The sequence below is a fragment of the Lichenostomus cassidix genome, chromosome 21, assembly GCF_008360975.1.
Source record: "Lichenostomus cassidix isolate B80296 chromosome 21, HeHo_3.0, whole genome shotgun sequence".
NCBI lineage: Eukaryota > Metazoa > Chordata > Aves > Passeriformes > Meliphagidae > Lichenostomus > Lichenostomus cassidix.
In genome coordinates, this window is record NC_139501.1 from 3,824,689 (window position 1) to 3,850,932 (window position 26,244).

General features: G+C 46.6%; 1 protein-coding gene across 11 annotated transcripts in view; it reads left to right on the forward strand.

Annotated features, from left to right (window-relative positions):
* Positions 1-26,244, forward strand: part of CAMTA1 (calmodulin binding transcription activator 1) — a 232,694-nt gene that overhangs the window by 21,305 nt on the left and 185,145 nt on the right. For 9 of the 11 annotated variants that reach the window (XM_085080214.1, XM_085080209.1, XM_085080210.1 and 6 more), the window contains one exon: positions 2,652-2,770. In XM_085080214.1, the coding sequence (XP_084936340.1) occupies positions 2,652-2,770 (119 nt within the window). Of the gene's footprint in view, positions 1-2,651; positions 2,771-11,710; positions 11,795-26,244 lie in introns of those variants that run through there. The other 2 variants (XM_085080216.1, XM_085080215.1) reach the window with 1 other exon arrangement.

Sequence of the window (26,244 nt, forward strand, 5' to 3'; positions counted from 1 at the left end):
GTGTGTGTGTGTTGTTTGAGGCTATGGGTTCTTCACCTTCATAGCTGTTTTGGCTGATTTCATCCTTTTCCAAGGTCAAACCTGGTTTAGAGGTCACTCAGTTTAGAATTTTCATCCCATACAGTGACGGCTGTGTGTTGTTCTGACCACACAGCTTGAGGAATCCATAATGAAAAGCCTGTTGGATTGAGGCAGGAGGCAGTTGTTTTCCACACTGGGGATTTTTTGGAGTGAAGAAATGTCATTACTAAATGCAGAAGAGGGAGGCATCCATGAGATGTAGTCATGTTACAGGATAGTGAGAATGACCTTTCATTGCTGTAATAACAGAAGGTGGGAGATTCTAACAACAGGAGTTGGAAGGTTTAGCGTCAGCAAGTTCTTACAACTTCTACCAAAACATTTTAAAGGGCTCTATTATCCATAGGCACTTTCTGGATTAATAATACTGATAATTGATGACAATGGAAGAAAGTTAATAAAACGAGCTGAATAATTAGAGGTCTGCCAGCCCTGCAAAATAATGGAATGAATGATAGAGGGCTTGACTGATACGGAGGTAAGGGGAAGTAATACAATTAATGTCAATTAAAATGTGCCCATGGAAAATAAGCTGATGAGATGTAACTGGGATGTAGTTTGGCTGATAAAAGCAATAATGTGTGCTGTAAAATACTTTGCGCCTTAATGAATTGAATGTAGAGCAATGCAGTGTTTTGAATGAGAAATGGAAATGGTGTAAAATGAATGCAGGGAGCGTGAAGTGAGTATTGGCTGCATCGGGTGGTGAATCTGGAAATTCCTGGGGGCTACTGCTGTGGCAGGCCCTGCCCAGCTCTGGTCTTTGCCACAGGCAAGTTGTGTCTTTGTGGATAGCCCCAGGTATCGCAACTTGGGTGTCTGTGAGGCTTTGAGTGGCATGAGTGGGGGCAGATAGTGGTGACAGTCACATCTGCAGAGCATTGGCTGGGGAAAGGATGTGACCAAAAAGCTGTGTAGAGTAACAGTCTGAAATAGTCAATATCCAACAAGAATTCCTGGAATGGCATACAGGGTGGTAATGGAGAGCACCCTGTCCCTGATTTCTGTAGCAGCCCAGCAGAAATTGATCCTGCCTGGCTGCTCCTTGCCCAAGAAGAAGTTGGGAAGTGGCAGCCCTGTTGATTTAGTCCGACACAGTCGCACAGTAAAGTTCCCAATAATTCAGGGAGCGCGCAGGACTCGTAAATTACAGAGCAGCTCACGTTTATCATACACATCGCTGCTTATCTTGTAAACTCATCTGCTGGGCTTGCACGAGTAGTTGATTTAACAGCATGTATATTGTTGAACTTGACACATCCAAGAGTCTAATCAAGCTTTAAGAATACCAGGGATGTCTGGCTGCTGGTGTGAAGTCTTTGCAATTCCTAAGTAATTTCTAAGAATGATCATGGGCCAGGCTTTGTCGGGTTCACTGCAGGTCACAGGGAATGTCTGTGCCGTATGGAATTGCCGAGGAGTTTTATCATAGTGCTGGCATGTGTTTTATGACATAAAATGATTAGATGTGTAAAATGCAGAAGTTAATATCCTTTTTCTGTACATTTCCAAGTAGGAAATGACTATAAATTAATTTTGTAGGGTAAAATGCCAGTGAGCAAGTGTACTGCTTGTGTAGCAATACCCAGGATCTGTCATGGGATGCAAGAGGCTGGTGGAAGAAGACAGAGATATGGTGTTTTTGGAGAGAGAACTGGTAAAGTTCTGCACTGTGGCCGATCTCTGTTTTCCTGCTGCCCCAGTTCCTGTTCCTTTTGGGACCTATTTGGTTGATAAACACGCGTGTGTCATGGATGCTCTGATTCTTTTGGTGGTGTTAGAGGGTGACAGACATCTTCAAGGGACTGCTGCAGGGACTGCTGCTGGATGGTGTGGGATTGCAGGGCTTTTTGGGACACCAGTTTGTTAAGGGGAATTTATGCACCTTCTACATATTTAGCAATAAAAAAGAATAATACTGTATTATTTAGTATTTCTGCTTTTGAGACCTCTGGGTATGGTGAGGTAGGAAAATTTCCATCCATCTTCCTCACTCTCACATTGAGGAACTACATTCACTTTCTGAGCTATGAACGGAAATAGAAGTAAGCTGGGTTTGATCAGGTATGGTGTGTTTCAGTTTTAAATGAACTAATAGACCTTGAGTTGCTTTTCTGCTGCAGCTTGACAAAATTATAGCAAGTGCCAGGGCTCTGTGCTTATTTACTTGCAAATCCTGTCAAGTGTGAACTTCATTTATGACTTCCCTGGCAGGTCGTGCTGCTGTGGTCACAGCTTCTACAGTGTTTTGTTGCTATTGCTTGTAAAATTTGCCACTGAGGGAAATAATGAGCTAAAATAGGCACAGGTAAGCACACACAGGGTCCTTGTGCCCAAATCCATCAAAGCTCCTCTAAAACTTTGCAAGCATAAAGAATTAAACTGTATTTATATTTCTGAAATAAAGTTGCAGTTTCAACAGAAAACTGTTATTTGTGTTCCTGCCATGGTAAATTGCTCTTTTTGGCCAGGGGAACTGGGGAGTTTCCAAGTCTTGTCGTTGCTTGAGTTTCCTGATTGCAACCACCTGTTCTCCTGTGTGTACATCATGTGTCTCCTCTTCTTTCTAGATGATCATGGGAACAGCAATGGCAGTCATGTAAAAATCTTTTTACCGAAGAAGCTGCTTGAATGTCTACCAAAATGTTCAAGTTTACCGAAAGAGAGGCACCGCTGGAACACTAACGAGGTAGTTAAATCTCTTATTTATTCTTAAATGTACTGGCTTACTTAATGCTTATGGATTGTTTTGTGAGAGCATGCCATGCAGGTTACAGGATATGAGTTCCCTGGCTCTGGAACCTGTTCCATAAATAATTAGTCCTAGTACATGGTGAAACTGAGCTTTAAGCGAGACTTGAAGGCAAATGTGGAAGTTGACTGCTAGTACAGTAGGAGTCTATTGCTCATGTGTGTGTGACTTGTCTCAGAGTCAAATCTTATATCGCCTTAATGACCTGTATCAAAATGGTTCAAAATTAGATAGGTGTGTTTGTACCGTGCTGAATAAAGGGTTACCTTCCTGTGCATGAAGACTGCTGAACAAAAAAGTGTGCTTGTTCCTGCCACACAGGGCCTTGGGAAATGACCAGCTTACCTCTGTCTGAGTAGTCTTGTCAAGAACATGGGGAACAGCTGGATGTTTCTTACTGGAATCCAGTTACCCTGGGTTTGCTGATTTACAGGTTGCCTGTTCATGCAGTACGGTTGGGGTCATTTAAATAAAAGGAAGTATTTAAAATTCAGGTATGTGTGGGCCAAGGTGAAGTTAAAGAGCAACCCAGGTAGCTCTACAGTCCCTAGGCTTTATTTCTGCTGTGGAGCAAGGCTGAATGTCCCATGGCAATACCCATAGCGCAATTTTAATTTTTGGTAGCTCTGTCTTAGTATAGCTTTGCCATATTTATGGAAATCACTTGATAATAGAAGCAATCCACTTGGAGAAATAACTGTAAAATTCCAGTAAGTATCTGCTTGTTGGGAGCTGACTGGTCCTGTTCCTCTGATCCCTCATTTGTAGATCTAAACTTGTTAACAGAACCTGTGCTCATGAGTTTAACACCTGCAAGTGGCAGCTGAGTGCAGGATCAAACACAGCTCACTTGTGTTGTGTGTGTGTTTGCTGAGCGTAGAATCAATCACAGAGCAGTTCCTGTGTGTATTTTTCAAAATTGTAGTCTTTATCCCCCTTCCTTCTGGTGTCTGGAAGTTAAAATCAGGTATTTATTTTTAACATACCCATTACTGTGATAGAATGAATTGAGTCTTTGGGGGAGTTGCTGGCCTTGTTTTTTTTCATAGATGTCTTTGCTTGGGTCATTTGCAGTGAAATGTAAATTGTAGAAAATGTGGGTTGCAGGTTATTTTGCGATAGTGTTTGTACTAATGGGGGGACAGGACATGGAGCAGTGGCAATTCTAGTGGCTCTATGATAGTTGATGTTTGGACAAAGACAGTTGGGAAAGCAAGTTCTGCACAGGATTGTGACATCATGATGCTCTTGCCTGTTACTGGAAAGAGCTGCCTGGTGTGGGGTTTAGTCACTCTGATACTGCTGCTGTCCTCAGTGCAGAGCCTTGTGCACACATTTGCACGTGTGGCTTTGGGCAGGGTTGGTGTGTGGATCCTCCCATGGGCACAGGATGTGGCAAAGTTCATGATGCAGCTGAAAACTTACTATTTGTGAGCAGAAGCAGGAAAGTGCAGGTGCAGGTTTGTTAGGTTGGGAGGAGAATTTGGGAGTGTGGCCATTGTCCTGAGGGTTGTGTCAGTGTTCTGGGGAGTGGGCAGTGAGCAGCTCTGCCGGTGCTTACTAGCGTATTGCTGGGGGGGGTTTGTCTGGTGCAGTTATTCTGGATGGCTTGTTTGCTAATAGTCACTGGTTGTCAGCTGGAACATCAAAACTAGACCCAGCCCCCGTCAGTGTTTTTGAATGTCAGGTTCCTCACTCTCATTTGTATCCCCTCTTCACAAATCTCTCACTGTGGCTGTTAGGCCATGGGGATGTGGAGCTGGGTCTGTCCCTGGGTTATGGCTCGTGCTGACTCTGCTGGTCTATGTGGTGTGGGCCAGTGCAGTATCGCTGTTGCATGATTTAAAAGAAGGCTGCTCTTGTGGCCAGAGATTTTTGGCCTCATTCGCTTGGGAGGGGGGGTGGGAAAAAGCAAGTCTTATGCCTAGATGAAGTCTTGGAAATTTGTGTTAATTATGGGGGAGGAAGGAGCTCAGCTTCCAGATTTTATTGCCTTCCCCACCCCCAATCTGAAAGTTTAATTCTGTTCACTGTTATAAAACTTGAATTTTTCTTTGGGTATAATTGAATAATAATATTGGACTACATTTCTGAGGCATTCCTAAGGGAATAAATTTTTTCATCTGAGTACACAGGTGTTCTGCCTGTGCTAGTGAAGACATAAGTTATAAAGTAGAGACGAAAAAGATGTGTTTGATACAGTGGTATTTCCAGAATTTTTGTACTGATTTCAGAATCCGTGGTCCTGTGTGTGAAGTGTCTCATGGACAGGGAGGTTTAGTAAAAGATGGAAAAGAAATGAGTTGTGTAAACAACTTACAGATCTGAATGTGTGTGACTATGCTGTCTTCCCTCAAATGGTATGTATTGGGCAGTCACGGGTGTCCAGTCTTGCCATGAGCTGCACAGTGGGAGCATAGCAGGCATTGGTGTGGGATTCATCCCTAGGGGTGGTGAGGGCCAAGCCCCTAACCCTGCCGTTACCCGGCTACTTTCCAAAACCCTTAAGTGTTCCCTTTTGTGCTTAAGGTGTTCCCAGCTGCAGGGGCAGTGGGTAGAAGGGTGGACACATGCAGTCACTGGGCCTGGACTCCATCGGCCCCTCGGTGCTGGTGGTGGGGAGGTCAGGGAGCAGCCAGGGTAGAGCATCACCATGGGAACACTGCAGATAACTTATCTTCAGTGCTTAGGTCTGCAGCTTGAGAATAATGGTCAGGTGTTATTTTGTTTTGGGTAGCTGGGATGGAGAAAAGCTATCCTCTGAGAGCTGGGTGCATTGTGGTTGACTTTACACATAGTAAAATCATGTGATGGAACAGCAAGAGAAATGGAGTGCTTAAAAATGGTTCAGACATGTTATTGAGGTGCTTGCTTTCCATCAGGTCATGCATTTGCAACTGAAATGTTTGATGGAAATACATTTCCATACCAAGATGTCATCTTGTCTTAAATCAAGTTTATAGCAGTTTTATATTTCCTACTGAAGGAAGTGTTCCTTCTAATTCAATTTTTTTTTACCAGAGATAGAAAATCTTAAGTTAAGCCTAGCAATTTAATTACAGATTTACATTTTTGAAATGCTTGTAAAGGTGCATTGTGCTTATTTCTCCGGCACTGGGAGAGGATAGAGACAAAGCTTTCATATGATTTCTCACATTAGGACAAATGAGTAAATTGCCAGAAAGTTCTGCAGTGCTTTGTGCTTGTGAGGGAATTTCCTTACTCTAAGGGTTTAGTTGTTGTTCGCTATGAACTGTTTTAGGATTTGTGTAATGCAGATCCAGTTTGGTTTCAGTGAGTGGATGGAGCAAAGGCTTCTGGCTCAGCCTGCTGGCAGTGTGCCTTGAGCAAGAATTTTGGGAGCACTGGATCCTGGCTCCCTTCCATGGGAGTGGGGCCAGGCTCTTCTAAAGCAGGGCTGCACTGAGCCACCCTCCAAGTGCCCCAGCTGAACTCCTGTGTCCCCTGACAGAGGTGGCAAAGGTGGTGTCTCATTACCTGCTAGTCACTTTGGGCAGCAAGATACATTGCAGGATACGCATCCCACTGCTTTCTGTCTGGGAAGCAGGAGCTTCCTGGGGCGCTTGGGGCTCAAGGATGTTGGAGTAACCTTGTCTCTGCACAGCATTTGCCAGGCACTGGATTGCAGCTCTGAACAGAGATGCCGTTCGTTAACAGTTGGCAGCCGCAGTCATTAATCATCCTTGTAAACACTTAATGACACGGTGCAAGAAAGAAGAAAAAGTTAAATATTGGAAATGTAAAATGCTATCTTGGGCTTTGGTTCCAACAGGATTCTCTATTTACAATCTGTTGGGAGAAGCCCAGAATTTCCATGGTAGAAAAAGCCAGCAGCTATTGCTCCATGTGCTTGGGCTTGTCGGGGGGGGCATGGCAGAACTGCCCTGTCCAGAGTCAGCCAGCATCCACATTTTGCAGATTCCAGGCTCAGGTATTCCTTGGGAGAGTATTCAAATAATGCAATTATGAAACTCTGCATTTGAGCATTATTTAACATGGGAAGAAACTCTTTGCCTCTGCTGCCCTGGGGCCTGAGTCGCGTGTTCACTGACATCTCGATATTCTCTGGCATTCTTGCTTTGCTCGCATGACACTGACATTCTCCTTTTCGCTTGACAACGAGTTATTTGCCATCTTTCCTCTAAAGCGCAGAGAAGATCTCTTGAAGGTTTGGAGAATTGCCTGAGGGACGTCAGGGACCCAGACTGATAGGGGGAGCGAGTCTGGAGCCTTCGGGCTGGCTGTGATGCTCTGAAACGCTGGCAGAGAGGAAGTGAAAGCGATACGTCGCTGCTGCCTGCTCCTCCAGCTCCCCTCGGCCGCCGGCAGCTGAGTGTCGGGCAGCTGGTCACCGCACGGCTCCTGTCGCCACACGTTTGTTCATCAGAGCCCCACTCCAGTACAGACTCGGCAGCATGGCTACTGCTACTGCTTTTTTCCCCCCCTTTCTTTTAATGCTTTTAAATGCTGACGCTTACATCAGAAAACATTAACTCCTTGTTTTAAGCCTGCCTGGGCCAGTGCAATGTATTACAACCTTGCACTACATGTCCCAGTTCATTCCTTATTCAGCAAAGTAGTTGAATGTGTTATAGATTTGTGGGGTTGAACAAGTGTATGGGACTAGTTTGTGTCACCAGCGCAGTCAGAGCCTGGGAGGGGTGTCAGTCCAGATCACAGTGTCTCCTCAAGGTGGTAAAACTCCCTGGAAAAGAAGCGGCGCTCGATACAGTTCCCTGTGGACTCTGAAGTCCAGTGTATTTTTTAAAATGCTTTACAGCAATTAATTCAGATGTGTTCAGCTGGAGTGCAGGCTCCCAAAGCTGGAGGCCTCTGGCAGCTGTTGCGAGAGCCCTGTGCCTGCTCAAGAGCACTCACAGGGCTGGGACATCCTCGTGGTCTGTGTCAGCTCTGGGGTTTCCAAAAGCAAAAAGAATATTGAATTTAGACTAATTGCCTGCTGCCCATGTGATCAGAGTATAAAATACTCTGGTGGTAATGGCAAAAGCTGTTACTAGAAGTGCTGTTGGTTTCTATTCCGCCTGATGATCCCCCACTGGAGGAGTAGCATGGAAGTGGTTGCAGTCCAGCTCGTTTGTGCTCCCACATAGGGGCTACTCTGGCACCTGGGGATGCCCTTAGCATTGTGCTGAGCTGGGGGGACTAAGGCACATTACAAGGGCTTGGGAATGGCAGGTGGCACCTTGTTGGGGCCAAGTCTTTGCTAAGTGCTGGAGCAGCCAGAGCATCGGTGTCGATTCTTCAACCCTTCATTTCAGTGCTGGTGGTCTGCAAGGCCTCATGCCCAAGAGAGACCTGTCCCTCCTGGGTTTGTCACCAGTGAGCTGGGTGCCTGCACTGCCAGCCAGTGGTACCGTGCATCCAGAGCCTACCCCTCCTCTTGGCCACCAGCAGGAATGCGAGGAACCCCACTTGCTTTAGAGAAGAAAGAGCTCTGCAAGTAAAATGCAAGAGAAACAGTGTTTGTAGTGTGAGGAAAGCAGAGCGGTAGGGAAGTGTTCGTACACCTGACTGGGGCCGTCTGGCACGTGGGGGTGGCTCCTCCCGCTGCGCATGTGGTTGGGCTTTGAGGCTGATCAGTGAATGAGACGGAAATTTCTCTAACAGAGGCACTTAATTGTGGGTTTATTCTGTTAAATTAATGAAATTCTGTGCTTTGCTTAATGTGCAAAGCAGGAATATGCTGTTGGCATTGTGTTTGCAGCTCCTCAGTTATATTTACAGCCTCAGTGACTGCTGTGAGCGGGCTGGGGACTGAGCAAAATTGGAAGGTTTGCCTACCAGTCCTGGTAATTTTGAACAAGAGCAGAAATACCTGCTATGCTGTTCATGCTCAAACACAGGGAGGATCCTCATCTTCCTCTTAGAAAAACCTAACTTCTTTCCCTTACCTTTGGTTCATGTTAGGGTTGATGAAAAACAGCTGATCTGGTAGTGCTGGACAGTTAATATGTCAGAGTGCTGGAACTAGAGTGGCTCCTGTGAAGCAGAGCAAACAGATGGAGGGTTGGGAATAATGCACTGCCCTCCTGATTTTTTTTTTTAATTTTTTTTACTCCAAGTGAACTTTTTTGAATAAATTAAATTAACTTTTTTATGCTTAATGATAGCCTAAAGGAAAAATATTACTTAATCATTAGTTCTAGTGTATTATACACAATGCATGAAATGATGATGGGATTTAACCACCTGATTGTCATTAGTAACCTGTCAAAGTACTGCTGAATATTGGTTAGTGGTATTAGGTATTTTTGTTTGACACCTCCAGGTTCGTCCACAGAGAGTGGGTGTTGTAGATGACCATAGTTCAGCAGCAACAAATGTGTATCCAGACACCTGGACAGTGGCTGTACAGTGGCTCCAAATACTTTGTCTTGTGGGAAAATAAGGTGGAATATTATTTCCTCTAGTTGATGGACCTGGTGTGGTTTTCCTAACCTGTGTCATCTGTTGTGGCTTGTCCTTGTTAACCTTATCCTGAAGTGTAGTATGAAAAGTGAAAATGGAATCTGGTGTGTGGGGAATAAAAAGTTGGGAGTTACCAGTTATGGAAACCATTCTTGAAACATGAGGGAATCAGGAGAGTGGATTAATTCAGTTAGGATTTACCTGTTTATCTGCAGGAACACCAGTAGCAGTGTGTAGGCACCGCTGCATTGTGTATCTCGATCTCTGGCTTGCCCAGCACCGAGTAAAATACTCACTGGTGTTACACAACTTGTACTAGATATTTTGCAAGGAAAATGTTACAACAAAGTCAATTTAGAAAATCAGTCTCTCTGCCAGGGCCTGGCATTTACACACACAAAGGAATTGGCTTATTTGGCGAATAAATGGGAACTGAGGAGATTATATTTTGTAAAGGATTGAAATTCTGTCATCTTGGTCTCAGGTTTGCTGCTTCTAAGGGTGGCTGTTTCATTTGGAAAAGGAAAATCAGAGAATTTAGATGAGAAAGAAAAACTAGATATGAAGAAAAAATTATTTCCTATGAAAGCAAAGGTTTTCTGCTGGGGCATTTTCTAAGGAGAAGAGGGAAAGAAGCAGTGATCTTTGCAGGGAACAGTGTCCCAGGGAGAGCAGGAGAGGACATAATCTACTGCATTAGGAAGGAAAGAAAAACCAAGTCTCTATGCTCATTCCCTTGTATCTGGTGTCTGTGCCCCATTGTTGACAGACTGCAGGAGCCAGGAGCTTTCTGGCAGTGCACAGCCCTGGAGCGAGCCAGGCACTGGAAAGCCCTGCGGAGGTGCCCCGCCTTGGGCTTGTGCCCGACTGTTGTTGTCCCAGGGCTAAAATGTTTCTCGAGTTACCTAAAACTTATCTTTGTGCAAACTTTTTTTTACCTGAGAAGTTGTGATGGAACCCCGCAATGTTGGTGTGTCCTGCAGGCACATCCCTGTCCCTCACCTCTGAGATTCCTGAGCTCTGGGGTCTTCGTGGTCACAGGACTCACCTTGATACCTTCAGACTTAATTAGATGCTGAGTCACTGCTAGTCTGTGTGTGAGCTGTTGAGTTATTGTGAAGTTGCTGGGTTCCCAAACCGCTTTCCTTCACATTGAGGTCGTCTGACACATCTGCAGTGTGAGCTGTGGTGAGAGGAACCAGCCCAGCACACTGGTTAGGGAACGGTAGAAATGTGGACTTACTGGTTTGGCTCACAGAAATCGGAATTGATAAATGTTGGAAATAATGGCAGGAACTGAGTTTTAAGGTCAACAAGCAGTAACTTTAGCAGGAAGGTTTGCCAGACACTGTTGCTGGCAGTGGAGGGGAATATGGGGGGGGAATATGGACCTTGCATTCTCCATCAGGTTCTTGACTGCAACACGCATGAAGCAGGAATGACAGGGAAAGATGAGACATGTTTTCTGGAAAAACATCCAGGCAGACTAGATCCTTGTGCCACATCAGAGTTACATACGGTGATTCTCTGACACTGGTGGCTTCTTTGTCTTACAAAGGCAGGGTTTTGTGCAGGGAGTTTGTTTCTTGGCTTCAAGCGCAGAGCTGGTTTCATTCAGATAAGAGTCTCCCAAAACTTAATGCCTTGCCAGTCAGGGGGAGGAATGCTGGAATGAAGAGGGATGCAATGCCCTTGGTGGTTGTCTTTCTCCAAAAGTTATCTGATGTAAATATTACGTTCTCTGCATAAATTTAGTATAGATAATTGACTGCATCTTGCTTGGAAATGGGTACCAAAGGTTGTTTTATAGCTTCTGTGTAATTGAAATTCCAGGAGGAGAGGCCTTTGTCTTGGAAACCACATTTGAATTACTTTTTTATTGGAGTGTTAAAGCAATACGTTACGATGCGAGGGGTTCAGTGTGCGTGTGTGTCAATAATTACCAGATTTCCACAGTTACAGTGAATAAAGCAAACTGTTAAAAAAGCATGTCAAGCTTTCCCTGAAAAGCAATGATCTGAAAGTCGTATTGACAGCCAGGAATGTTCTGACCTAAAGCAGAGCCTTCCTGGTACAGGTAGTGATCAGTGCCAATGCAGGACCTGCAGCCGACGCTTGGGCTGCACTGCCTTGTACCTTCGACATGGAAAACTGTGAAACAGGAAACCAGTGCTCCAACATGGAAATGGGAAAACTTGTAGGAGCCTCTCTACATGGAGGTTAATAGTAACAACAAGCCAAAGTGGCTGGAAATAGGAGTTGCCCAGTGTGGCTGCAGGAGGGTCAGTGGCTGCAGGAGGGTCAGCAGCTGCCAGCACAGGAGAGTGGCCGAGGGTGCTGCCATGGGCTGGGTGTGGAGTGCAAGAGCTTTGATGTGCTTCCATAGAAGGTTCTAGTTTTACTCACTGAAGCTCCTTTGTTTTGCAGAGATCTTGATGCAGACGCCCTTTTGGATTTCTTTTTAATAGTGTGTGACCCTTCACCTTTGATCCCTTGACCTGCATTACTTTGGTAACCATTTCATTTTTTTAATTTCATTTCATTTTTAATTTTGGTGTGTAAGCTGTAACATTTCATCATTTTAAACTGTAGCGTTCTTTGACCTCCCCAGATGTCTTTTTTCTTTTCTATGAGGATGTGCAATGTTGGCTTTTCTTGAATAAACATTATTTCAGTTGTTAATAAACTGTGTAATTTTCATTGGTTTTTGCTTCTTTTAAGTTTGACTGTGTGTATGTTGCCTGTATAATACTTTACTTTTTTTGATCTGTGTTCTCCCACTTAATCTAATTTATTTTTATATTTATGTACATCTTTGCTTTTAATTTACATTTTTTCTACAGTTCTTTTGTTCAATAAAACCCATGCTCATGGTCTGTCTGTGGCCGGTCTGTCTCCCTCTAGTCAATTTTCATAGCTTAAAGTAACCTTGGGAGCATTTCAGATACACTTATAAATAAGAACTATTTGCTGTAAAAATTTTGTTCCCTGTCCTGAAGTTAACTTTTCTTAACCATCAGCTCCAAACTGATAGCTGTTTTAATAAAAGATTAGGCTTTAGACCAAATGAAAATCTCAATTGAAACTCAATTTGCATTTATTTTTCTGTTATCATTGTAGCCCAAAGGGAAGTTATCGATGCTTGGAGCTGTGCTTTAGGCATGGCTGTGCTTAGGGAAGCAGCGTTGTGTGTACGTGGGATGGCAAAGTCCCCAAAGCTTAGCTGGTTCTTTCCATTTTCCTATTGAAAGGAAAGCAGTGGATAAGACAGATTTTGGCCAGATTCTATTTTTATCTGGTAAATGATCATATGAAATCCACTGAGCGCGGCCCACTGAAGTACAGATTACTTTTTAAGTGTCTCATTATTTTATTCTCTAACATTTAATGCTGAAGTTTTAATTGCACACAGATGAAGCTGCTAAATGAGCACTGAAATGGATTTAGGTCCTCTCAGAGCCTTGTTGATGCTTATAAAACTTTATATCGTTCATTAGGACTACAGATTAAAATTGTATTGAGCTGTTCACATAGTGCCGCTTTGCTCTGCCAGTGCCTGGCCTCTGGAGGAGCCTGAAGCTCACCTGAACACTCTCTGCTGACCCTTTCACCAGGGAAACTGGACTACATCAAGATCTGCTCCCCTGTCTGGGGTCCTGCTGACCTCCAGGGCTGAATCTGAGTTGTCTCCTTCCCTCTCAGTCCTCTGTGAGTCCCTGGGGGTTCAGCCCCAGCAGGTTCTACCTGAACAGTGGGGGATGTACCATCATCACTAGAACCTGGTTCAGGAAACAGCTGGTTTGAATTAACATCCCTGCTTAAGAAAAGTATTTCCAGCACTGATCTCTGTGCTTAATTAAGCACAAGATCCCTGTTTTAAAATTGCCCTTGTGAGGCAGAATCACCTCTTAAAATATTGGCAGATCCAGTATTCACAGAATCCCCTGCCCACTACCTCTGTGTTACAGTGTGAGTTTCTCTGACCCTGTGGCTACAAGCTGTGCTGGACTGCCACAGCCCATATCAGTGCTTGAAGCATTCAGGTGAATTTTCCTTTCCCCTCCTGTTTCAAATTTTAGCTGTAATAGTTTTTGTAGACCTATAGTTTTCAGTCGTGGTACACAGACTGCTGCTCCTCACGGAGCTTGTCTGGGATAGCTGGGATTTGGCTTTGGCTTGGGTTTAATGCTACCTGTCAGCCTGAGAAGAAGAATCCTCCAGAAACCATCTTAAGCCATTTCTCCAGTCTGCAGAAAAGGGTTTTCAAAACTCAGAGGGGGGAAAATATACTGATTTTGCCCAAGAAAACTCCTTGAAGATTCTTCTTCTCCTTGTGAAACATATTTTATGTCGGCAGCAGTTACATGTGAGTGCCTTGACTTTCCAGGGCAGCAATTTTTAAAAAACCTTTATTTAGGCATCTGGAAACTGAAGGGAATCTCCCTCCCTGCGCAGAGGGCTGGCTGTTGGCTGCCTCCTGCTAGAACAAATAGCAGGGAAAAAGAAGAAATGGAATAAGACTGTCTGATGTTGGGAATTGGAGTCAATAATATAAAAACAGAGCTTAAAAGATGGTTAGAATGTCTTGTTTCTTTTTTGTCTCATTTCATGTTTTGTCATGTCCATCCTGCCTTCTTTCATAAGGTAAGCGCTCTGACCCATGGCATTCTCCAGGTGTAGCTCCCAAGGTGGTGGGATGACAGAGTGGTGCATGCTTTGTTGTGATATTTCCACGTATTGTGTTAGATGCAGATGATTATTTGCAGAAATTGATGTAAATACTATCGGTTATGCCTGTTCAGCTATTGCATGGGCTGCCAGGATGCTAGAGCTGCTGAGGGACAAGGAGGTACAGCCCTTGGGAAGGGAAGAGATAGGAATTGTCCCCCGTTTCCTGTACAAAAACCAGTAAATATTGGCAAGAAAAGCTACTTTGCTGACCCAGCAATAGCACTGCTATTCACCCCAGTGTAAAGCCTGTCCCCAGGTTTTTGCTGCAGTGCTGCTGGGTGCAGCAGGAACAGCAACAGCTGACCCTTGGATGGCAAGAGATGATGGAACTTAATTCACTTTACTGAGCTTGTTTTTCACTGAGCAGGAGCTCAAATACATGTTTTCGTCTAACACTTAATCAAAGAACTACACAAATGTTGCAAAATGTTTGCAAAGCAAAACATTTGTCTATTTAAATATTGAGAGAATACTCTATTGACAGATTTGTTCCTGCTTACGAGGTTTTTCTGTTACTCAAAGCCAGAATGTTGATAACATCCCTTCCTGAAACAAGTCTTAATTTTGAAATCTATGCAATATCTTCTGCTACTGGAGGCTTTTATGTATTAACCTTAACAGAAGGCTGAAGGGCTGAAATGAAATCCTTGGCACAAATACAAGATTCAGAGCATTGCATGTCTTGCAGTTCAGGTAATGCAGCTGGGGTTGGATTAACCTAATCTGCTTTATTCAACCTAATAGACACCTGTGTGTCATCTGTATGTGCTGCTCATTTAATAAGATAGGCAGCAGCAAATTGCTTGCTTTGGTCTGGACTACTTTTGAAAATCAGATGTATTGCTCAGCACAAACATACCATTTTCTGTTAGCACTGAAACTCATCCAGAGGCGCAGGAAAAAAGTACAGGACAGGTGTGTATCCTCTGCCCAAGACTGTACCTGGGAAAACACAGATTTTCGTGCAGCACCTGACCGTATGCAATAAACTGAGCAAATGCCAGCTAACCCTACTCACGTTTCAGGGCTGGTGGCTTCTAGGCATGGATCCTGCTGCTCCCTCTGCTCTTGTGCTCAGAGGGGAAGGGAATTCCCCCTTTCCAGAGCAGAGCCTGAGTGCTGCTCTGGCATCACACCGGGGTGCCAACTGTTGAGGCAGGACTGGGATCCCTGACAGCCACTCCGCGGGGAGGTTCTCTTCAGGGTGGGGGTGAACTTCTCAGGCTTGTCACCCTGCTTGCTGCTCTGGGTGTGCGTTGGTTTGCAAAGTCCTTAAATAATTTAATCTTTGCTCCTGCTTTAATCTCTAACTTCTCGACTTGGCATTAAGGGCTCTGATTGCTGAGGGGTTGAGCCGGCGCCATTGGGCAGCCGGCCCTGACCCTCTCCTGTGCTTCTGCTTTTCCTCTGCTTCAGAAGTAGAACTGTAGCCTTTGACACCCCGCATTGGCTTTGTGTCTGCTAGAGCAGGGTCCTCTGCCTGTCCCCCGCTCGTAGCTGCACATTCAGCTCGGAAAATGCTCAGTGATAAACATGTGTTTTTATTTCTCCTTCAGGTTTGGCTTGTCTGATTTTCAGCTCTTCTAGACATTGGAAATTCCAGTTTGTGTTTATTTTCTCTGGATTCCTTCCTACAAGACAGAAGTGAATTCAGCATGGATTATTGGGGAGAGCCTTGGCTGGGAATAAGGATAATTGCAGCCTCTGGCTGTGCCACAGTTTCACTGATGATTTCTTTTAAGTTACTCACCTGCACTGTATCTGTTTCCTCAGCTGTAAAATGTGGGTAATTACCTCCATTGTAAAATGTTACAGGGTCTGCTGGTAATTATATGAACGAAGTGCTAATTACAGTGATTATCCCTTGGACCTAGTCTAGATCTGGCTGATGTTCCTGTTGTGATGAACGTATGAAACAAATACTACAACTTGCCTTTCTCCATTCTTTGCAAGGGGCCTGGAAGGTGCAGCATCACGCCATGTGTTCCCAGTGAGAAGCTCTGCTGCCCTGTCACCCCGGTCCCTCTGTTCTCTTCCTGTCCCTCGCCGCCTTCATGTGTTACAGGGCCGTAGGCTGAGGAATTACTGATTCAGTAGTTGGATCTGATAGCCAGGGTTTATGCTGTGGCTTCGCTTTTCCTCTTGGGGATATGTAGAAGGCAGCACCCAGGGAGTGGTTCTGAGGTACTGGTTGGGTTGGGGCCAGTCTGTGCTGCCTTGTGGCCTCTGTTCCTTAAGAAGTTCTGAGCTTGATGCCAGGAGAGGTGTCCTTTCAGCTGTGGAGATTATTTCCCTTCTGTAAAAGCCTACAGCTTGCAAGACTTTATTATCAAACATTTTATTTGCCTTTCTCTTCTCCATTTATTTAGGACGCATTTTCTTTGTAGTTGCGAATAGCTGTACTATCCCCTCAGCAGGGCTGGGTAATGGAGGAAGAATTGATATTCTTCAAGGTAGAAATGGAGTGTTCTCATCCAGAAAATCCTGCTGCTGCCACCGGGAAGGTGCTGTAGTTTTTGATGGTAGTATTAAGTCATGTTGTACATCCCGTAACGATGAGAGTCTCCTCTCCTACCCAATCCCTTCCTTCCCCGGACACAGACCTCATGGCACAGTAACAACAAAAATCATGTGCTTGGTTCATCTTGCTGCAGCTTTGCCTGCTCTGTTCTGCCTTCCTGGGTTCTGCTGGATGGATTTTAAGCCTTCGCCTCCAGCGTCCACACACCTGCTTCCCATCAGCCTCAGCCTTTCTCTGCCCTGGAAGAACAGGCTCAGTTATGTCTTCAGAATTTGGTAGCTGAGCAACTCTTCCTTTCTCGGAGTTTGATGAGTGCAATGAATTTTTAACTTTCAAGAGAAGGTTTTAGTTACTGTCTGGGATGATGGTTTGGAAAGGCTTTCCGGCAATGGAAAGGCAGTCTTTAATTGCAGTTTTGCACCTGAATTTTCCAGACTGGATGCTCTTCTCTGACAGCTTCTGTCTGATTGTTTCTATGGCCTGTTCTTTTCTATGACAGGATACTCAAGTGCTACAGGGATGAGAGCAACGCACCGCTCCCAATAGGTGAAAGTGGTCATTGCCAGGCAATAAGGGTATGGAAAGAACTTCCCTTGTTAGGTGGAGGAAAAAGTAGATGAGGGATTGTCGTCCTTCCCACTATTGCTTTTGCCTTGCTTTAGAGCATTTAAACTAGAGATGTATGTCTGTAGAGTGTCCGCGCTTCACCTAATGCTCATCTGCCATACTTGTTTAAAAATCCTGCTCATTTGGGAAGCAAAAACTTCCTGCAGAAGCATCGTCTATTAAGAAGAATTAATTTGGTGTGAGAGGCTTCAAAAGGGAATGATGCCATATCCATGTTCTTACTGCCCTTGCACAAGTGAACTGATTTTGTGCGCTCTTTGCAAGTCACATGCTGAAGGATGTTAAATTACTGTGTAACCTGGAGGGTAATCAGTGATTCAGATTTGATATTTATGCAACTCTAATTTTGCAGCATTCTTGCAAAAAGTGGGAAGGTGTACAACATCTGGGATTTCTGCATCTTGGCACCACTCTGAATGCTGTATATTAAGAGTGTAGGTAACGCACATTTTAAAAAAAACTGTTTAGTAATGTAATAATTACAAACTTTCTCAGCTCTTCCTTCTCTTAAAAATGAGTGCACTGTTTGGTTTTCATTGAGGTGCAAAGTGTTGTGGAAAATCTCTGCATCTTGTGACAAAGTGCTTTCAAGTATCTGAATGAAAATGCAGCATCACCACGAAAACAAAAGTGTTAATGTGAAAGTGGTTCCAAACGATGTGCTGCTAAATGAAGGTTTTCCTGGTTTCGAGAGCAGGTTTTAAACACTGATGTACCCCGTGGGGGAAAATTGCACCCCCCAGGGAAGGAGTTGAGGTGCGCTTGGTGTTTGTCAGAGGTTGCTGCAAGGAAATTTTTACTTCTTTTTGTAATTACCTGTCACTGCTTGGCTTTGTGAGTCAGTAGGTTATAGACAAACACGCTGGCTGGTTGCACGCCGAGCGGAGCAGTGCTGGCAGTGCCGCTGGCCGCAGCCCCCTCGGCTGCCTGTCCTGTCCGGGCTGTGCCAGTGGCCGTGGTGCTTTTGGCATCATCTCATCACCCAGCCCTGCTCGGTACCGGGGATGTGGTGTGTGCCGGCGGCACGGCCCGGTGCCTCGGAGCCGCTGGAGCTGCCTGTCCCCGCGGCCTTGCCGGAGGGGGAGGAAGAGGAGGGTTTCCATCGCGCCCCGTTTCCAGCTGCCCCCGTGTCTGTACGGACGCGGAATCCCCACAGGAGGGTGCTGCGAAGGCACTGAATGTGCAGGTTTGCAGGGAAGATCAGGGCTTGGAGGAGACGGCGATTGTAGGGCAGCCAACACCGTGGCTCTGGCAAGGGCAGCGCCTCAGCCGTCCCCGGGGAGGGCGCGGGGGGAGCTCGGCCTTGGGGCTCGCAGCACCTCGCTGCCGTGCTCGTGGGCTCCCCTGTCCGGGTGTCAGCGTGAGCCATGGCAGCAGCAGCACTGGCACTCGGGTGCTGCAGGGTCGAGGCAGTGAAGGGTAGCTGCAAAGCGTCCCAGGGCTGGTCCTGTGCCTCCTGCTCACGGTGGGTGCTGGGACCCTTTCCCTGTGAGCATCGTCCGTGGCCAGCAGGTCGTGTGGCTTCTGTCCAGCGAGCCTTGGGACCACCGAGCTACTCTCCTGTCTGCATGTAGTATGTTTAGTCTGCACAAGTGGCAAATTGCATTTGCTTGCAAGTAGAGACAGCCTCCAAATTTTGTCCTGCAATTCTTCGTGAGTTGGACCATTTTATTCAGTGTGATCAGATGAGAAATAACAGCAAAAACCTCCCTTTGGTTCCTGGCTGTGTAGCCCTCTTCCAAATATTTTAGTTAAAGGGATTATTCCTTTTGCATAATACATGCTCATTGTAAAAAACTTGTCTGACAAGACCAGTTAAGCACCACTTTCACGTGATTCTCCCTTTAGCTGTGTGCTGTTTCACCCTGAAATTGTGTGATCATTTAAAAGTAAACAGCCCTCCACCCTGGGGGCTGCACACATAGAGCTGCTCCTTCACATCTGCTCTGCCCCTCACTTCCTTCTGCTGCTTTTCACTCTTTGAATAAACTTTTGAAACCGAAGATTATGTAACTGAATAGCGACTTCTCTTTGGGATGACCTCTTGGACATGTGGGGGGATTCAAGCTAATTCTGTTACGTGGGAGTCTGGGAGCTCTGATTCCTTCCTTTTAATGGCAGCAGGATCAACTGATGGAGCTGTGTTAGAGAGGGGGTGTAAAATCAGCTACTCGTTGCATCGGAGCACCTCACTTGGAAACCCGGGACTGAAATCCACGTGCAAGTCCCTGTGGGGTTCCCTGATGGAAATGGGGGTATCACTGCATGTGCCAGTTCAGTACCTGGGTTTGGATCCCAGATGTTTGGATGGAGGACAGTGTCCAGCAGTATCCAGACGGTGCCTTGTGTTACTCTGTGGGTTTGGCACTCATCTGAAATTGCATCACCAGAAAACCCTTTTGATGGGATGGGTAATCCCAAAGCTTGGCTAATACACATCGTGGAAGAGATGCCTGGCAGCAACGGGGGCTTTGCCTCAGCACCTGCACGGCAGGATGGAGCTGGTCTCGTGTCCGAATGCTGTTAGATCAGCTGCAGGCGAATACAAATAGACTTGGATTTTGGCCCTGTAAAGGGAGACTTTCAGCTTCCCCCGGGAATTCTGCCTTGGCAGAAACCAGCTGTAGTTCGGTGGTTTCTGTTACCAGGCAGAGTCTGTTTGGATGTTAGAAAATTAGAGCAGAAATTCCTGCAGCAGTCAGCTGTGTCTGCGTCACCTCTGTGACCTCTAACTGCTACTCCTGCAAACAGTTGCCATTAAACACAGTCAATAACCCCCTTCTGCATTCCATCGGATCGTCTCTTCCTGCCATCTCAAATGAAAAATAAACAAAAGAGCTTAAGCGTGCAACGTGCTAAATAGACTAATCAGCTGTGAAAATATTTTATGGGGGAATCTGGGGCAAGAGCTGTCAGTAGGAGCGAGCTGATTGGAGCTGCAGCAAAACAGCTCCAGGAGGCGGGCATGGGGACAGAGAAGGGAAAGATTTGTCCAAATGTATGCGTGCTATTTTTTTCACCCCTTTCTGAGTAGTTTTAGGAAATCCCTCCCTCTGTAAATTGATTACCTCTGCACATCAGAAGGCCTTGGCTCTAAGTACGTGCTAAGCTGCTCCTGCGCTGATTTGACTTTGGCTGTTAAATGTAAAACAGGTTTTAATCTTCTCATTTAGATGTTTTAATAGAAAGTAAATGTTTAACTTGCTTTGCTATGGCATCCAAATCTTTAATCCGTGGGAATGATTTTAATGAAAGGAAGACGTGCTTTTGTTTAAAGCATAGGGTGATGCTGTGGGCAGCAGCGCTGGTGGGGGGAATTGCAAACCCACATCACGTATTTTTGGTACTGGTGAATCCCAGATTTAGAGATGATGGGTTTAAGAATATCCTGGGGAGGAGCAGCAAGGACTGTGTCTTGGCACAATCTGTGACTGGGAAGGGGTCTGTGACCATGCTGTAAGTTCAATGTTAGTGATTTCTGCCTCCAAGTTCAGAATTGTCCCTGTGTTGTGATGGTGTTACAGGGCTGTTGCTGCTCCAGCAAGGGAGAGCTGTGCAGAGCTGTATGCTGGCCAAGGAAACTGCAAAGCAGGCAGCACCAGGTTTTGTTCCACGCACAAGAGGGGAGTTCTGCTCTTCTTCAGCCACTCAGCTTATTCATGATTTAATTTAATGTAATTTGTTAAAAGAGGCATGTGTGGCTCCAGGACACTAGTACGGTTGGCAAAGTACCTTAGCAAAGTCAAAGCTGAGCAAGGAGTGGACACACAGTGCATGTGGATAGAAGCCACCTGGGGGCAAGTGCAGACACCTGTGCCCACTTTGAGGCAGGACCCACAGCAGTTTGCCCCTTCAGGTGCATTTTCGGCTTCAAATTAAAATTGATACTTTATTGGGCTAAAAGTGCAGCAAGTCTTGGAAGATGGAGAGTGCTCCCAAAGGATTTACCTGCATGTTTCCCACCAGCCTGTGCTGCCAGAAGGGAGATGCTGTTCAGGGCAGCTGAAGGCAGACAGGCATCTACAAGAAAGGGCTTCATAAACACCACTTCCCTCACTGGAAAGCCAACTGCACTGTTAAAGCTTTGGCTGGGTAAATAAAGTACTCTGATTTCCAGGCCTGTATTGTAAGTTGTCAAGCTGTAATTGTGTAAGTGCCAGTGTTATAAATAGCGGGTGCAGCTGGCAAGCCCCAGCCCCGGCTCACCGAGGCACCGGTGCTCCATAGTGAGAACCGGGAGGATTGTTCCCGTTGGGGCTTTGGCTTCTCCCTTCGCACTCCATGCTTTTCCCACCTGGGCCTGCAGGGGCTGGTTCCCAGGCTGGCCATCCTTCCTGGGACAGGGGCCAGCTTGAATGCAGAAGCATCCTGCGGCACCTGGGTTTGTACCTGATCTGTGCATCAGCTGGGCCGTGTGCGGAAGGCAAAGAGGAGAAAACTATTGATAAAATAATAAATCTACTTCAAACCAAAACAGTTCATTACTGCAGCATCAGTGCACTTAAGGGACTGGTGCTGCGTCACAGGTGTGTGGATGTCTGTGGAAAATGGTGTCATATGGGGTGTCCCAGCAGCACCTGCAGTGAAGGATTCGCTGTTCTCCACGAGGTAACTGGAGAGCAGTTTGCATACATCCATGGGGAAACGGAGCTGCTCCTTCACTGTGCACCAGAGGGATGAGTTAGATTTACAACATAGTAACTTTCATGTTTAATTTTCTGCGTTGTTCTAATTAAATTAATTGCTTTTTTTTCTGTTTGTCTTTTTCCTTTGACTTTTTTTCCTCTTTGACCAAAATCCTAGTAACCCTGACAGGTCACAGGCACACTAAGATTCTGGGACAGTACTGGGTGCTGCTGGGGAGAGTGGAGCCGGGACTGTGTGTGGAGGGCTGGGGTGTGGCAGGAGAGCTGGTGGAAGCGTTTGCCTTCTCTGTGGGAGTGGGTTGAAACGCTACATCAGACACATGTCACCAAAATAATGAAAGTACTATGAAAGCAATCAAGTATGCGTTACCCACTTGGCGTGTTATCGGCGGCTCCTCCCTGTGCAAGGCCAAGCCATTCTGAATTCATCCCCCGGGATTTGGCGTTAAAACATGTTCGCTGCCAGCTGACAGAAGAGTCAAGCTCGGATTTATTACACCGGCACCTGCAGTAAAAAATGACAGATGATGCGAATGTATTTAATTATCATTCAGCGCCACATCTCTGCCTGCTCCGGTCGCGGGGCTGCAGCTGGCACACACTTTAACTAAAGTCAGCGTGCTTATCTGGAGAGGGGCCCGGAGGAAGCGGCGGAGGGAGCCGGGAGCTCCGCCGGGGCTCGGCTGAGCAAACGCGGGTCTCGCCGCACGCTGGCTCAGCCGCCTTGCCCCGTCCCTGGCCGTCCCGCAGCTCCTGCTCCGCCAGGGAACGCGCTCTCCGAGCCCGCTGCTGCAATTCCCGGAGCGCCGGGCAGTGTCCTGCCCCGCCGGCGCCTGCCATGGGGGGTCCCCGTCCCAGCGTGCGGGCACAGCTGCTCCCACAGCCGTGCCGCTGCGATCCCGAGTCCCAAAGGCCACTGCGGTTTGCAGCAAGGTCAGGGGGACACGCCGGGACTGCCGCAGCGGCGCCAGGAACGAGCCGCTGCTCCGCCAGCGTTCACGTGTGCCGGTGTAACCACGGAGCTCCGGTGCTCCGGGCAGCTCTGCCGTGCGTGGGTCGTGTGTGCAGTTACATGGACATGCCGGCACATAGATACACGCGTGCATACAGGGGTACACTCGTGGATGCACACGTATACACATCCGTACACAGATAAACACATGCATACACACATACACACATGCATACACAGATAAACGCATGCATACACACATACACATGTGCATACACAGATAAACACATGCATACACACATACACACATGCATACACAGATAAACGCATGCATACACACATACACATGTGCATACACAGATAAACACATGCATACACACATACACATGTGCATACTTGGCATGTGGGAGGTGGCCCAGGTGCTGCTGCGTGGCTCTCTCAGCCCCAAGGTGCCATGGCCTCTCCAAGCTGCTGTCAGTGAGCACTGATGAAGCTGTCGGGGGAACTGGGACAAGCCTGGCGCCCACCAGGATGCTCTTGCTTTCCTGGGGTGTCCCTGTGGTGCAGAGCCTGGTGTCCCCTCAGCCCTCTGTCCCCTGCCATCACCCCCATGTCCCCCTGGAGGGCAGTGAGTGCTCCTGGTCAGGCAGACCTGTTGGCTGCCACTGGCTGGACCAGTTTTTTGTCGGGGGGAAAGGCAATCCAAGGGTGAGCTGGGCAGCTCCTGCCTCCGGAGGGATGAGGATTTGGGGTTGTTGGGGGGGGGGTGTCCTGCTTGCTTCCCTGCTTTGTAAGAGGAAAAGCTGCTGTTGGGGTTTCGTTATCGCTTGTTTATTTCCTGTGCTCACCAAACCGTGCAGGGAAAAGGGGATTTGGGGAGGATTAAAATATCTGATTCTTGCTGGTTACTGAGCCTTTTGGACGTGAGCTCCAGCAGCTTTGCTGGAGGAAACAGCAGCCCATGAGGAGAGATGGTCAAAGGAATTGGCCAAAAAGGAACAGAGAAATCTGATTTTTTGTAAAGCTTAAGAGGAAAACTGAAGAGTTTTGATCTTGCCAAAATGCTTTTGACATTGGAGTTTTCCTTGGTTTTAGTGATGATTTTAAAAAAACACTTAGTTGAAAGCAAAAAATAGAAGCAATCTGGAAATGAGGGGTTTTCCTCAGTGCCCTGTCACAGGGTGTCCTCACTGCTGTGTGCAGAACAGGGAGATGATTGCTTTTGGGGGACACTTATGGAAGGAGCATCTTGCATACCAAAACTCACTTGTTTTGGTGGGATGTGGCATGTCCCCTGGGGGTTTTTGGCCGGAGGAGCTGGGCAGGTACACAGAGCTGTGCTTGTGGGCTCTGCCCTCTCTTACCCACACCAAACCCCACATTCAGAAGTGGAGCAATCAGCTGGGGATATTTTGGAGCGGGTGGTGAAACAAGGCAGTTTTTAGTATTCATGAAAAATGCTTGTGACAGCCTTACCCCAAGTAATGAGCAGCCACCTGCAGTTCGGAGCAGTGCTTGATAATGCCGTAATTAGATTGGAGATGCAAAAAAGCTCATTAAAATTAAATAACATATTTGTCACTGTTTTAAGAGGTGCAGATTGCCTCGAACCATGCTGGTCTCTTGACCTTGAGTATTTTGGCATAGTCCTCGCTGTTGAGCGCATGAAGATACCGTCGGAGCATCCCACGGGCAGGTTTGTGGTGGGGGTTTCGGTGCAGGGTTGCAGGTGCTCACCTGCCCTGGTCACATCCTTTGGCACCTCACCATATGGGGCCATGCTGCCAGCACCAGGACAGCACAGAGGAGCACAGGCTTCCGAAGGCATGGGTTTCTACCTCTTCGATTTTTGAAATACAGTAAAATGTGTTTAAAGTCCCCTTCTTCCCTCCTGCCTGAAAAGGAGCTTGCAAAGTCACGACAGTGTCTATTAACAAGGCTGTAATTTTCCAAAATTAATTTTTAATGACTAATTTGTCTTGTTTTCAGATGTTTTATACAACACCTATTGTTTAAACCCTTTTTGTTTCTCCACATGTCACCACCACAGAGGCGAGTGTTGGGTCAGGATCTCCAACTGGGACATCCACCACTGGCTTGGCTCTGCCCTCAGGAGGGCTGCATCTGCCAAGGAAGGGCAGCTCTGGGGAAAGGCAGAGGTCACCCTTTCCAGAAGGGATTTCCCTTTCTCGTGCCCCAAAATGGCTCTGCTGTCAAACTGACTTTTGCCCTCACTCCCAACTGTTGCAGCCACATGCTACTCTTCCCCTCCAGAGATGCTGCCTGGCCGGGGCTTCTCTTGCAATAACTTCTATGCACAGAGAAGAGAATTAAAAACAAAAAGTGGGTTTTTCTTCCTCCTCCTCACTCGTCGTGAGTAATTACATGTAGGTGTATCCAACGGGAGTGTTTACAGACACTCCGTATTTTCGGCATGTGGGATTTTCCCGCTGTAGCACGTGGGTTGTGAGCAGCAGCAAAGGCAGTGCTCAGCTTGGTGCCTGGATCACCAGTGGTTTGTTTGGGAGCTGGGGAAGAGGAGGGAAGGTGAGTGCTCCTGAGCACCTGAGGATGGAGCCATCCCTATGGGATCATGGCCCTTTGCTGCCTGCAGGAAGGAAGTTTGTGGCACAACTTCTGGCACCTTACACAGAAACCTTTTTTTTTAAATCATACTTTTTTCCTCCTCTTGGGAATGATCTTGGAAGGGCTCGGATTTGGGTGGTGGCAGCTTGTGCTGCCGTGCAGCTGGGCACACTGCTTGGCTTTGCTTGCTGCCATTCATGTCAATGTTTTCTGTTATATTCCTGGCACCAAATGGGAATTTTCTCAGAGCTTGTTCTGACTAATGTTGATGAAAGGGCAGAAATTCATTATTAGAGTGAAATAGCTGGTGATAGACGGGGGTTCCCAGGTGGATGAGTGAATATCAGGAAATGTCTGTAGTGAAATTTTTTCTACAGATCCTCGCCTGTGACTGCCGCTGCTCTGGCTGTGTGGGCTGAACTGCGAATGCCACACAGCCCCAGGAGTTGGGAACAGCACCTGTATGGCTGCCCAGGTCTGTGCCAAGGGTTCCCCACAGCTTCTCTGGGCAGAGGTGGCTGCATGGGGTCCCCAAAACTAGTGTGAGAGCCCATGATGGGCAGACAGAGCCTAACTTTAAAAAATAAAATCAAATAAGGTGTTTTCAAGGCCCAGATTGAGCTGGGACCTATCCACCTCCTCCTCTTGTCTGGGTACTTGATTGTTGGCAGAATAATCTTTGGTTTTAGTCCAGGATGGGATGGTTGGGAGGGGAGGGAGCTGTGAGTGAATGGTTTCATCACCAATAAGTATTTCCAGATAAAACAGAATGTGTGATTTGCATTGTGCTTGCAGCAGAGTGAAGGGCTGTAGCCTGGGCTTCTGGTTAGATCCAGGTGGGTCCTTTAGGCAAATCTTAGGCAACTTCAGAAGAAAAGAAGCCCCCAAAAACATTTGG